The 13319-nt window shown below is 51.5% G+C and overlaps 1 protein-coding gene across 1 annotated transcript; it reads left to right on the top strand.

Annotated features, from left to right (window-relative positions):
- On the top strand, positions 1 to 11545 carry P4hb (prolyl 4-hydroxylase subunit beta). The gene is made up of 11 exons (XM_051159215.1): positions 1 to 218; positions 1042 to 1248; positions 3884 to 4017; positions 4152 to 4289; positions 7710 to 7814; positions 7921 to 8046; positions 8274 to 8474; positions 8880 to 9000; positions 9122 to 9303; positions 9421 to 9507; positions 10606 to 11545. Exons 1-11 carry the CDS (start codon positions 68 to 70, stop codon positions 10681 to 10683), a joined length of 1530 nt encoding a protein of 509 aa, XP_051015172.1. The 5' UTR covers positions 1 to 67; the 3' UTR covers positions 10684 to 11545.
- The last annotated feature ends 1774 nt before the right edge of the window (positions 11546 to 13319 follow it).

The following is a 13319-nucleotide window of genomic DNA, read 5'->3' as shown; positions in this document are numbered from 1 at the left end:
CGCTCTCGTCGCCTCGGCTGTCCCGGCGGCGCCAACCCAGCCGCCCCGCCCGCTGCCGACGTCCGACATGCTGCTCCGTGCTTGGCTGTGCCTGGCCCTGGCCTGGGCGGTCAGGGTGGGCGCCGACGTCCCGGAGGAGGAGGACAACGTCCTGGTGCTGAAGAAGAGCAACTTCGCGGAGGCGCTGGCGGCGCACAACTACCTGCTGGTGGAGTTCTGTGAGTGCGGCGCGGGCCCGGGCGGGCGGGCGGGGCCCCTGGTGCGCACACCGCAGCTCCCGGCCGCCCTCGGCGCTCGCCCCTCCGCTGCCCCGCGGAACACGGGCGGCCCGGACCCGGGCTGCGGCTCGCACCTGCTGTCAGCAGCTTCCAGTCTTCCCGAGAGCATCCTCCTTCCTGCCCGGAGTGGGAGCCCTGGAGGGTGACCACGAGGCTGAGAATCAGCAAGGTGTCTTTGTGCCCGACGTCCACATGGCCACATCCTCCTGTTAGCCGGGAGCAGGAGCGGGTCCAGCCCTGTTTAAGTACGCCCACCCTACCTGTAACCTGCACTGGCCTCCTCACCTGGAAGCAGGCCAGGCCCTGAGCTTTTACTTCTGTTTACAAGTATGCGAGCTCCTACACAGCTGCCAGGCTGCCTTGACAGACTGTCACGTTCCCACAGCGTTAGGCAGGCATCTGGGCACGTTCTTGCTAGTTTAGTGCTGGGCCAGCAACCTTTTAACCTTCCCTCGGTTCTCAGTGGGAAATCCTAGAGATCGCGGGGGGCGGGGATAGGTAGCTATAAGTCAGCATCGTGTTTTGAGGTGTTTTTTTTTTTTCCTGTGCTGGTGGTCACAGGGCAAAGTAGGGATTGGGGTTGGTTTGTCACCCGTGGCCTCTGTCCTGGTATTGCCCAAGAGCACAAGCTATCAGTTGAGTCTTCTGTATGTGTCAGGAGGGGTTATCTTGGTACGCTGATAAGGTTTTTATTAAAGGAGGTACAAAGTAGAAAGAGATCTGGATCACGGGCTGCCTTGCAGGGTCCTGCTTTCTCTTTTAGATGCCCCGTGGTGTGGCCACTGCAAAGCTCTGGCCCCTGAGTATGCCAAAGCTGCTGCAAAGCTGAAGGCAGAAGGTTCGGAGATTCGGCTAGCAAAGGTGGACGCCACAGAAGAGTCTGACCTGGCTCAGCAGTATGGCGTCCGTGGCTACCCCACAATCAAGTTCTTCAAGAATGGAGACACGGCCTCCCCGAAGGAATATACAGGTGTGACCACAGAACGGCCACTGATGGACGTGTGGGCTTTGGGCGATAACCCCTGAAAAGTATGACTTAGGTAGGGAGCCATTTCAGAGGCTTAGGGAGGAAGACCCTGTGAAGAGAGTTCCCTCTTGGGAGCGCCTCCCAGGAAATGTCATTTCTGTGATGACCTCCTGTTAGTGGAGGCTTATCTGGGCATTGACCAATGAGGAGGAGGCAACTGAACACACGGGGCTTTGAACTATTGGTGCTTCCAGAAGACAGCGTGGCCATGACACCTGGGTGACTTTGTAACTGTCGCTCAAGCATTCGTGCCTCTCACTACACCGTGCCCTTTGGGTCCCCTTCATGGCATCCAAGTTGTGACAGGATGCAAATCCAAGCTTCCAACCATCCCCAGCCATGGAGGCTGGACCCTGGTGTAGGCAGTTCAGTTAGTTACTACTAACGGAAGACTTAGCTCTCATCCCGGTGTTTTGGGGCACACCTTTAGTTTCTATTCTTTTTTATTCTTTTATTTTATTTTATATTTATTTATTTATTTTTGAGACCAGATTTCTCAGTGTAGCTCTGGCTGTTCTGGACTAGATTTGTAGACCAGGCTGGCCTCCAACTCATAGAGATCCACCTGCCTCTGTCTCTGCCTCCTGAGTGCTGGGATACAGACATGCGCCACCAAGCCCAGCTAATTTTTACCTTTTACACGAGTTCACTCTTGGAGTAGGAAGTTTCTGGTCAGCCAGGTGGTGGCGTGCACCTTTGGTCTCAGCACTCGGGAGGTAGAGGCAGGTAGATCTCTGTGAGTTTGAGGCCAGCCTGATCTACAGAGTAGTTTCAGGACAGCCAAAGCTACACAGAAAAGCCATGTCTCCAAAAACTAACCAAAAAAAAGAAAGAAAGAAAGAAAAAAGAAAGTCCTTTGTCCAGAACTTGATGTGTTGGCTCATGCGTATGGCTAGCACATGGGAGGCAGAGGCAGGAGGATCTTGCAAGTTAGAGGGCAGCCTACTGTGGGCCCTAAGCCATCCAGGTCTATAGTGTGCACCTCAGTCGGTAGAGTGCTTGCCTCCCCTGTATGAAGACCTACCACCTCGTAACTGCGCAGTGATGTTTTGTGTACTGCTGTGTGTGTGCATGCACACCTCTTAGTGTATGTACGTGTATCTTGTGCATTCTGTGCTAGAAGAGAGCTTTGGATCCCCCAGAACTAGAGGCACAGGCAGCTGGGGACCACTCAGTGTGGATACTAGCAATCAAGCCCAAGCCCAGGTCCTCTTAGAAGAGCAGCAAGTGTTCTTAACACTCACTCTCCAGGGGAAAAAAAAGATTTTTTTTTTTTTCAAGACAGTTTCTCTGTGTAGCCTTGGCTGTCCTGGACTCACTTTGTAGACCAGGCTGGCCTCAAACTCAGCGATCTGCCTGTCTCTGCCTCCCGAGTGCTGGGAGATTAAAGGTGTGCACCACCACTGCCCAGAGGAAAAATTTTTTTAAAGATTTATTTATTTATTGTTATGCATACAGTGCTCTGCTTGCATGTACACCTGCAGGCCAGAAGAAGAGATCAGATCACATTATAGATGGTTGTGAGCCACCATGTGGGTGCTGGGAATTGAACTCAGGATCTCTGGAAGAGCAGTCAGTGCTCTTAACCTCTCAGCCATCTCTCCATTCCCAGAAAAATTTTTTTTAGCTGTGTAGTGATCATACACTCCTTTAATCCCAGAACTCAACGCGAAAAGACAAGTGGATCTCTGAGTTTGAGGCCAGCCTGGTCTACATAGAGAAACCCTGTCTTAAAACAACAAAACAGCCAGGTGGTGGTGGCACACGCCTTTAATCCCAGCACACGGGAGGCAGAGGCAGGTGATTGCTGTGAGTTCCTGGCCAGCCGGGTCTACAAAGCAAGTACGGGACAGCCAAGGCTGTTACACAGAGAAACCCTGTCAAAAAAACAAAACAATGTATTAAAAACATAAACAAATACTTTGGTGCTCTGCCAGTGTAGGGTGCTCTGGGTTTTGTGGGTGAGATTGCCTATTTAGCAGCTCAGTGTCTTGTTGGCTCCGAGCTGGGGAATCAGGGTAAATCTAATGTTAGACCTGCCTTGATTAGTCCAAGTGGCCCATTGCAGGAGAACAGAGTCGTTTGTCAGCCTCTGCTTTAAGGAGGGAGCAAGCCCCCTTTCTCCTCAGCACGCCTGCTCTGAGTAGTACTCACAGACAAAGTATTTTGCCCGCTCTTACCCATCTGGAAAGTGGGTAGGGCAAACTCTAGATAGAACACCTGGCCCGGTGCTGGGGTCAAGTCAAGCCTGTTTTGGGTTGCAGAGCTAGTGTTGGGGCTGAGTAACCTTGTATCCAAGGGTGTAGCCTGGTAGGAGGGCCTGAACTGAATAGACTGTGGTGTTGAAGGAAACTCAGAGCATGTAGACAGACTGGGGAGAAATGGCTGGTGTGCAAGCCCTGCTCACCAGGTGTGTGCACGCTCGCAGGATCCAGAGGTTGTGGCCAGTGCTGTAGAGGACACCTTGCTCTGGGGTGGGCAGCCTATCCTGAGTTTCTTGGGCACAGCTCAGAGGAGAGAGGGCCTGTTGGGGGGGATGTTCCTATTTCACAGGGGCTTGCGTTTGTTTGTGGTGTAGCTGGCAGGGAAGCCGACGACATTGTGAACTGGCTGAAGAAGCGCACAGGCCCTGCTGCCACAACCCTGTCAGACACAGCAGCTGCAGAGTCCTTGGTGGACTCGAGCGAAGTGGTGGTCATCGGTTTCTTTAAGGTAGAGCTTTAGAATTCCGTCTGTTCTGTCTGCTGACCTTACAAGGGGAGGGGTCCCGGTGGTGCTCTACTGCTGATCCTGGGACACTGTGCGGGGCTGGCGTGTATGGCCACCTCTCTTCCCTTCCTCTTCAGGACGTAGAGTCAGACTCTGCCAAGCAGTTCTTGCTGGCAGCAGAAGCAGTTGATGACATACCTTTTGGAATCACGTCCAACAGTGGTGTGTTCTCCAAGTACCAGCTGGACACGGACGGCGTGGTCCTCTTCAAGAAGGTGAGTGGCCCGTGGGCAGCTGTGTGCAGGGCAGTTCAGATGTTGGTCTGCAGAGGGTGGTGTTGCCTGCTTATGTTGGGATGGACCACGCAGGATCTCTGCTGAGTCTTCTTGGACTTGTGATGTGGCAGCCACTTCACACTGTGGCCTTTGGACCAGCTTCTCTGACTGCCAACAGGCCAGGTCTCCTGGACAGTGCGAGGTGGTGGTTATGGCCCTTGGACTCGTTCTGCCCGCTTCCCTCCCTATTTCCCTTTTAACATAGAGTCTCACCCTGTGGCTCCAGCTCTCATTCCCTGCAGACCTCCCACCTGAACACAGTCCTGTTGTCTGTCTTCTGTGGACACTAAGTGCCCTTGCCATGTGTTCCTGTGACACTAAGTGCCCTTGCCATGTGTTCCTGTGACACTAAGTGTCCTTGCCATGTGTTCCTGTGACACTAAGTGCCCTTGCCATGTGTTCTTGTGACAGGGAAAAGCAGATGCTAAGGTGTTTCTGATGGGCCCATGGCTTCTTTCTCTTTTGTCCCAAGAGACAAGGTGGTGCCTGGACATATTTTGTAGCCCAACTGTGCTAAGATGAGGGTGTGGTCAGGCAGTGGTGGCACATGCCTTTAATCCCAGTACTCAGGATTCAGAGACAGGCAGATCCCTTGAGTTCAAGGCTAGCCTGGTCTTGCAGAGTGAGTTCCTGGTCAGCCAGCTGCTACACAGAAAAAGGATGAGGTGCTTACAGACTTATGTCACCCAGGTAGGACATGTACCATGAGAGAAAAGGTCCCAGAAACATCTAGGGAGTGGGAGACAGGAGTTGGCCCTTGCTCATGGACAGGAGTGTAAGGTCTTGGTCGGCTAGCCCCTGTAGAAGGAATGTCACAGCGGAAATGCATGGTACATGGTTCAGGAAAGATAGATGAAGTGTAGGTGAGGAGTCTGCTTGGATTGGACCATGTTAGCACCTGACATCCGCGTGTGTGTTTGTCTCTGAAAGGGTTTCAGCACAAGCATTTCAGCTGAATGCACACGAGCTGTAACAAGGGCTGGGCATTCTGACGCCGTGAGCATGCCCCTCAGCTTGCATTAATGCTTCTGTCCGGCAGCACCCTCCACCCACTGGAGGACCTGATGAGAGCAGCTTGCTGCGTGCTTGGTGTCTTCTTGGTACATTTGCCCAGGTCCTCTTTAACCAGGTGCCTGGCTGGAGAAGGTGCTGGGTGAAGTCTTGGTAGAACACAGTCTTGATTGCTCTTACCTTCACAGAGGCAGTGAGTGCACATCTGTTGTTCAGGGACCGCAGAGCACTTAGTTCTTTGGTGTTTTTTTGTTGTTGTTGTTTGTTTGTTTGGTGGATTTTGTTATTTTGGTTTTTCAAGACAGGGTTTCTCTGTATCCCTGACTGTCCTGGACTCACTTTGTAGACCAGGCTGGCCTCCAACTCACAGCGATCTGCCTGCCTCTGCCTCCCGAGTGCTGGGATTAAAGGCGTGCACCACCACCGCCTGTCTTGTTTTTTGTTTTTTTTAATGTATTTTTAAAATATAAACGATTCTAATTTATGTGTATGAGTAATTTGCCCGCGTGTGTGTCTGCTGTGCTGTGTGCATGCCTGATGGCTGCACAGGCCATTATGATCTAACACATGGGTGCTGGAGCTTGAACTCGGGTCCTCTGGAAAAGCAGCCAGTTCTCTTAATGAGGTAGAATGTCCTGTATCCCAAGCTAGTTTGAAATCTGTGGCTGAAGCTATCCTTGATTTCTTGACCCCCCTGAGTACACAACCACACCCTGTGGTTTGGTTTGGTTTGTTTGGTGGTTTGGTTTGTTTGTTTTTGTTTGTTGTTGTTTTGGGGTTTTTTTGTTTTGTTTTTAAGCTACAGACTTGCTCTGCTGCCCAGGCTGGCTTCCTACTCTTCCCCCTTCCTTGGTGGTATTAGCCCTATTTCCGCTAGCTGGGCTTTCCTCTCATCCCTAGGGAACTCTCTGAGGCAGACTAGCAGCCAGACAGTTTCCCAAAGAGACGCGGCTGGCTGCTGCTTGCTTCGTGTTTTGCCTTGAGGGTGACGTGCAACCTGGACCGAGGACAGAGCTCTAGAAGCAGGGAAGCCAGCCAAGGCTACTGGCACAGTGTTCGTTAGGACCTGGTGAGGCTGCTGTTTATACCAGAGACAGGTGTGGTAGGCCAAGAGGATAGCACTTCAAACCACGGAGTCAGCTTTGCTCGCCGCCATCAGTGGGGGGTGGTAGGAGTGGAAGCATTGGTGACTCAGCATCAGTACCTGGGGAGTCCGAAGGAACCCTCAGCCCGCTCAGCACGCCCCATTCTGTATCCTCCACTGTGGCTGCTGAGGGGACTATAGCATGGGAGCCTGTACCCAAGTGTCTTGGCCCAGAAGCGTTTGGAATAAGCTGGGCATGCTGGTGCACGTCAGGAATGCTCACACTCAGCCTGCTGAAGCAGGAGGATCACAAGTTTGAGATCAGTTTGAAGACAGGATAGGACCCTTTCTTGAGAAAAGGCATGGTGGCTTTAATCCCAGCACAGAGGCAGAAGCAAGTGGACCGCTATGAGTTCGAGGCCAGCCTGGTCTACAAAGCGAGTCCAGGACAGCCAAGGCTACACAGAGAAACCCTGTCTCAAAGAACAAAAACAAACCAAACCAAAAAGACTGGGCATGGTGTGGTAGGCTGTTGAGGTCAGCCTGGTTTGCACTGCAAGTTCCAGGCCAGCTGAGGCGACATACGTAGTGGGAATGAACAAAGGGCTGCACTGTGCCTGTGCTGGGTGGGCTTCCCCCTTGTCATTGCCTGAACCATGCACTGTAGCAACTAAACAACTAGCGGTAGGGTATCTGCATTGTTAGGAATTATCAGCCACTTTTTTTTTTTTTTTTTTTTTTTTTTTTAAGACAAGGTTTCTCTGTGTAGCCCTGGCCGTCCTAGAACTCTGTGTAAACCAGGCTCAGTGCTTTAATTATGGAGCCATCTCTCCAGTATCTTTGTTTTTCTCAAAGTAGCTTTATCTGGCAGGTGCCCTGAAGTGGTCTGGATCCCTTTTATCCTGTTACCCCCATTCCAACCTTAATCTAGAAGTATCATGCTGTGTGAGCCACTGCTTCTAGAATACAAATGGCTGCTTCCTCAGCACTCAGCTCTGGAGAGTCCTGCTCTGTCCTGTGAGAACATGCAGCGTCTGCAGTCATGTCTGCTGCCTCAACCTGCAGAGATGTTAACTCAGCCTGTGCCCTTTAGTCAGCAGCTGGAGGGCCATGAGCCACCAGGCATGAGGTGTGAACATGCCACAGTTAGACTTGCTGCTGGTTGCAGGGTGATGGTTGTATCCAGGTTAGGCCATTGGGGGACAATTAATGACCTTGAAGCTGGCTGGCCACAGCAGAGGTTCACAGCCCTCCTCTGTCCACAGTTTGATGAAGGCCGCAACAGCTTTGAGGGTGAGGTCACCAAGGAGAGACTACTCGACTTCATCAAGCACAACCAGCTGCCTTTGGTCATCGAGTTCACCGAACAGGTGCGGCCTCTGACGGCAGAGTGCTGGGGACCCTGGGGCCACTGGGAGAGTAGTAGCCTAGGAGCTGCCCATGGCTCAGACTCAGTGACTGCTACTTGTCTCACAGACAGCCCCAAAGATCTTTGGAGGTGAAATCAAGACACACATCCTCCTGTTCCTGCCCAAGAGTGTGTCTGACTACGATGGCAAATTGAGCAACTTCAAGAAAGCGGCTGAGGGCTTCAAGGGCAAGGTGGGCTGCCTCAGGCACGGGGTTCTTTGACGGGTGCTCGAGGCCTGCCTAGTCCTCTGCAGTGCTGCCCTTTAGGTCTGAGTGAGGGGTGCCCCCTGGGCCCGTCCTGTTGGCTAACAAGTACCTGTTACTCAGTGGGCAGCCGCAGACTCGAGGTGTACAAAGCCATTTCGGGCGTGTGAGCGTGCGTGCAGGATCTGTCTAAACGCGGCCTTTTCTCCCCCAAGATCCTGTTCATCTTCATTGACAGCGACCACACTGACAACCAGCGCATACTTGAGTTCTTTGGCCTCAAGAAGGAGGAGTGTCCTGCTGTCCGGCTTATCACCCTAGAGGAAGAGATGACCAAGTACAAACCGGAGTCAGATGAGCTGACGGCTGAGAAGATCACGGAATTTTGTAACCGCTTCCTGGAGGGCAAGATCAAGGTGTGGAGTTGGACCTGGTTGTGGTGACAGTTAAGCTTGCAGAGTAGGGTCTGCCTGGTGTATCTAGTGTAGTGTCCTGTGCTCCCTGCAGCATCCCTTCAAAGTCTGAAGAAAACATTAGCACAAATTCCTTACCACCAAGCCTGTGGTGGTTTGAGTTCTCCGTTCTTGTTCTGCACCTGGGGCACCATGGACAATCTGCCCCCTGGTGTACTAGCCTAGCTGGGCACCACGGTGGCTCCAAGGCTACCAGGGCACCGTCTATATTTTAGCTCATTGACCTTGAAGGCTCTGCTCTCAGCAGATTCCTGGCAACAGCTCTGGAGGGCAGTGTCTCAGCTACAGCAGGATTGGGGCGTGGGGTGGGGCAGTGCTGTGCCTGACTGTATACTCTCTCCACTCCAGCCCCACCTCATGAGCCAAGAACTACCTGAAGACTGGGACAAGCAGCCGGTGAAAGTGCTAGTTGGGAAAAACTTTGAAGAGGTTGCTTTTGATGAGAAAAAGAATGTGTTTGTCGAATTCTGTAAGTAAGGGTTTCTGGCTTCCGGGGGGGGGGGGGGTGGCGCTTTCAAATTACAGCACACAGTGCAAACAGTTGTGGGTGGCTCTGTCTAGGACGGACCCTCAGCACTGTTCTCTTTCAGATGCCCCTTGGTGTGGTCATTGCAAGCAGCTCGCCCCCATTTGGGATAAACTGGGAGAGACATACAAGGACCATGAGAACATCGTCATTGCAAAGATGGACTCCACAGCCAACGAGGTGGAAGCCGTCAAAGTGCACAGCTTTCCCACACTGAAGTTCTTCCCTGCGAGTGCAGACAGGACGGTGCGTTTTCCCTCTAGGGCTCAGCGGGGTTTCTGGGCGTGCAGTTCTTCCCCGTGACCCAGAAGTTGCTGTCTGGTGAGCCCAGTTCTATCTGCCCTCTTCGTTCATTTCCTACAGGTCATCGATTACAACGGTGAGCGGACGCTAGAAGGGTTCAAGAAATTCTTGGAGAGTGGTGGCCAGGATGGAGCAGGGGACGACGATGTGAGTGCCTCAGTTCTGGGCCCTGTGGGCGGTATTGTAGCTCAGGCTTGGACTTGGAGGCTTTGGCCACGTGGCAGGCACAGCTGTGTATCCTGTGACCTTAGACTTTGGCTTTGGTCTGAGGGACATGCTCTATATCCAGCACTGAGATAGCACTTAACAAAGTAACGTTTGTTTTGTTTTGTTTTCGAGTCAGGGTTTCTCTGTAGCTATGGCTAGCCTGAGCTCATGTTGTAGAACAGGCTGGCCTCGAACTCAAAGTGATCTGCCTGCCTCTGCCTCCCAAGTGCTAGGATTAAAGGCATGCACCACTATGCCCAGACAAAGTATGAATTTTAAAGGCACCTTTCAGAATTATCCCATAGGTTTCTCATTCTTGCTAGCCCCACCCCAGGTAGGTTTCTCTATGTAACAGCCCCGCTGTCCTGGAACTTTCTCTGTAGAACAGGCTGGCCTCATAGTCACAGACCCTGCTTCTGCCTCCTTAGTGCTGGGATCAGAGGAGTGCGCCACCACTGGCTGATCTGGCTTACTTGGATTTAAACTTAGAGCCCACGGCTAGGTCTGTTTGCTCCTCACACTACTCAGTGCCTATGTGGGAAGCTTTGCTGGCCCTAGACTGCAGAGTGGACATGGCTGCCTTTCAGCAGCTCTGCACCTGGAGAGGTCAGCTAGCCATGATGCAGCAGGTCAGGTTTTAATAGGGTGGGACTTGAGGACCTGTGAAGCGTGTGTCCATGAGGCCCCCCTGGAAGTCCTGGTGACCAAAGGCTTGAGGGAGCTGTAAGGTAGAATCAAGTCAGTGGTGCCTCCCGCTGCCACCACAAAGCCTGGCCAAGTAACCAGCAGCTACTGTGCCTGAGCTGTTGTCCCTTCCAGGTCTGGGACTCTGGGCTCCAAGTGCCATCCAGCTGGAGGTTAGGAGGGCTTGGCTGGGGTTCCTAACTGGCAGCCATGTTGTGTCTGGCCTTAACTGCAGAAGCTTCATGTCTTAGCGACACTCAGAACCCCTTATCCCTTTATGTGCGAGGACCAGTCTCACCGAGGCAGCCATGTTACAGCTTTGGTCTTTAAACTGGACCTTCTTCCTGCATCCAGGACCTAGACCTAGAAGAAGCTTTGGAGCCAGACATGGAGGAAGACGATGACCAGAAAGCTGTGAAGGACGAACTGTAGTGGAGAAACCAAATCTGGGCACCAAACCCAAAACCTCGGTGGGCCGCACTCCCAGCAGCCCATGTCTCCGGAGCCTGAGTCTCACCCAAGGACGGAGCATCATCAGAACCCAGGGAATTTTTCTGAAGCCACACTCACCTAACACACATACGCTTAACCTGTCTCTCTTGCTTTTCAGCTTTGGAAAGGGATCTCTCTCCAGGCCAGCGCATCTTGAAGAGATGCCTTTTTATTTCTAAATTGGTGATGTACTTTTTTGTATGTGGATTTTGTCCCAAGTGCTCGCTAAAATATTTGGGGAATCTCCCATTGGTAATGTCTCTCCTGTTAGAGAGGTTTATGCTATCGCTTAAAATTTCATCTGTGAGCCATTTCATCTTCTAGACATTTCTTGGTGTCAAAGATACTTGTTCCACTATGGAAGGCCTCCCTGAGACTCCTTCCTGCCCTGTGTAGGAAGTGATGGATCTGGGCTGTATCCGGTCACTCTCCACCTTGTACTAGTGTTGCCATGACTGCATGGCTTTTTGTAGTTGATCTGGGGACTTACAGAGGGTGGGTCTCCGGCGTGTGGAAAAGACAGTGTGGCTGGCTGCTGGGCCCAGGCCAGGCCTGGACAGCTCTCATTCTCCTCAAGCCAGGACTACCGACCAGCCGGCTATGGGCACATCACTTTGTGGCTGCTGAATTCCTTTCCAGCATGGCCTGTGGCCTGTGTGAGGCAGAACTGGGACCCTTGATTCCTAGACTGGGAATCAGACAAGGACACTGGGGCTGAATGAAACGCCCACTCTTAAGGCATTTCTACCATAATATTGGAATTGAACACATTGGCTAAATAAAATTGAAATTTTACTACCCATTGTCCCCTCTGCTTGATATCTCTGAGCCAAGGACGCTGAGCTGAAATTCTGCCACCAAAAAGGGGTAGTGGGCAACTGTCACGCGTGCTGTGGAACATGTACATCCACGACCACACACAAATAGTGTCACATTCAGGACTGAGTCTAGAAGTAACCATCCAGAGGCCACCATGCAACTCAAAGAAAACCCTGGTATTAAAAGTCACATAGCTGGGAGTGGTAGCACAGGCCTTTAATCCCAACCCCAAAGAGTGTTCAGTGTCATCATCTGTATCCTGAGGTGTCAAGACCACCCTAGGCTACATGTATTCTCTACCAGGAATGGTGGGGTGTGTTTATATTGTGATCTTAGTGTTTAGAAAGTGAAGGCAAGAATCTTGGGAATTTAGGGTCACCCTTGGCAATACAAGCTCATGTGTTATGATCTATGAGCCCCCCCAAAACAATCTTCTGCTTGTAATCCTAGCATGGGGAAGCTGAGGCAAGATGATTGTTTTGAATTTCAGGCCAGGTGGGCACGCATAGTTTTAAATTTTATTTACTTATGTATACAGTGTTCTGCCTGCATGTACACCTGCACGCCAGAAGAGGGCATCAGATCTCATAGATGGTTGTGAGCCACCATGTAGTGGCTTGGAATTGAACTCTAAACCTTTGAAGGAGCAGACAGTGCTCTTAATCTCTGAGTCATCTCTGCAGTCCTGGTTTTGGTTTTGTGTTTACTTTTTTCGCTGTTTTTTGTTGTTGTTGTTGTTGTTGTTTTAGTTTTTCGAGACAGGGTTTCTCTGTGTAGCCTTGGCTGTCCTGGACTCACTTTATAGACCAGGCTGGAGCCGGGCGTGGTGGCGCACGCCTTTAATCCCAGCACTAGGGAGGCAGAGGCAGGTGGATCGCTGTGAGTTCGAGGCCAGCCTGGACTACAAAGTGAGTCCAGGACAGTCAAGGCTACACAGAGAAACACTGTCTCGAAAAAAAAAAAAAAAAAAAAAAAAAGACCAGGCTGGCCTCGAACTCACAGCGATCCGCCTGCTTCTGCCTCCCGAGTGCTGGGATTAAAGGCGTGCGCCACCACGCCCGGCTGTGTTTATTTTTTCCAAATGGGGTTTCTGTCCTGGAACTCACTCTGTACTGCCTGGCTTTAGTTTTTTGTTTTCTTTGAGACAGGGTTTCTCTGTTAGCCTTGGCTGTCCTGCACTCAATTTGAAGACCAGGCTGGCCTCAAACTTAGAGAGATCTGCCTGGCTCTGCCTCCTGATTAAAATAATGCTGTGCCCCACCACCGCCCGACCTTGTTTTGTTTTTTAAGTTTTTGGGTTTTTTTGTTTTTCCAGGCAGGGTTTCTCTGTGTAGCTTTGCCTGTCCTAGACTCGTTTTCGTAGACCAGGCTGGCCTTAAACTCACAGTGATCCGCCTACCTCTGCCTCCCAAGTGCTGGGAATAAAGGTGTGCGCCACCACGCCTGGCTCTTAAAGCTTTTTTAAAAAGCAGGTATACTTGCCAGAACACTGTATACATAATAAATAGATCTTTTTTTTTTTTAAAGAAATGAAAGCCGGGCGTGGTGGCGCACGCCTTTAATCCCAGCACTCAGGAGGCAGAGGCAGGCGGATTGCTGTGAGTTCGAGGCCAGCCTGGTCTACAAAGCGAGTCCAGGACAGCCAAAGCTAACACAGAGAGACCCTGTCTTGAAAAACCAAAAAAAAAAATTAAAGAAATGAGTTAAAAGTTCTGGTTAACAGTGCTTGCTGCTCTCGCTGGAGATCTAAGTTTGGT

The sequence above is a fragment of the Acomys russatus genome, chromosome 16 (genome assembly GCF_903995435.1).
Source record: "Acomys russatus chromosome 16, mAcoRus1.1, whole genome shotgun sequence".
Lineage (NCBI taxonomy): Eukaryota > Metazoa > Chordata > Mammalia > Rodentia > Muridae > Acomys > Acomys russatus.
The sequence above is the reverse complement of the archived record's forward strand: the minus strand, read 5'-3'. Positions and strand labels throughout refer to the sequence as shown.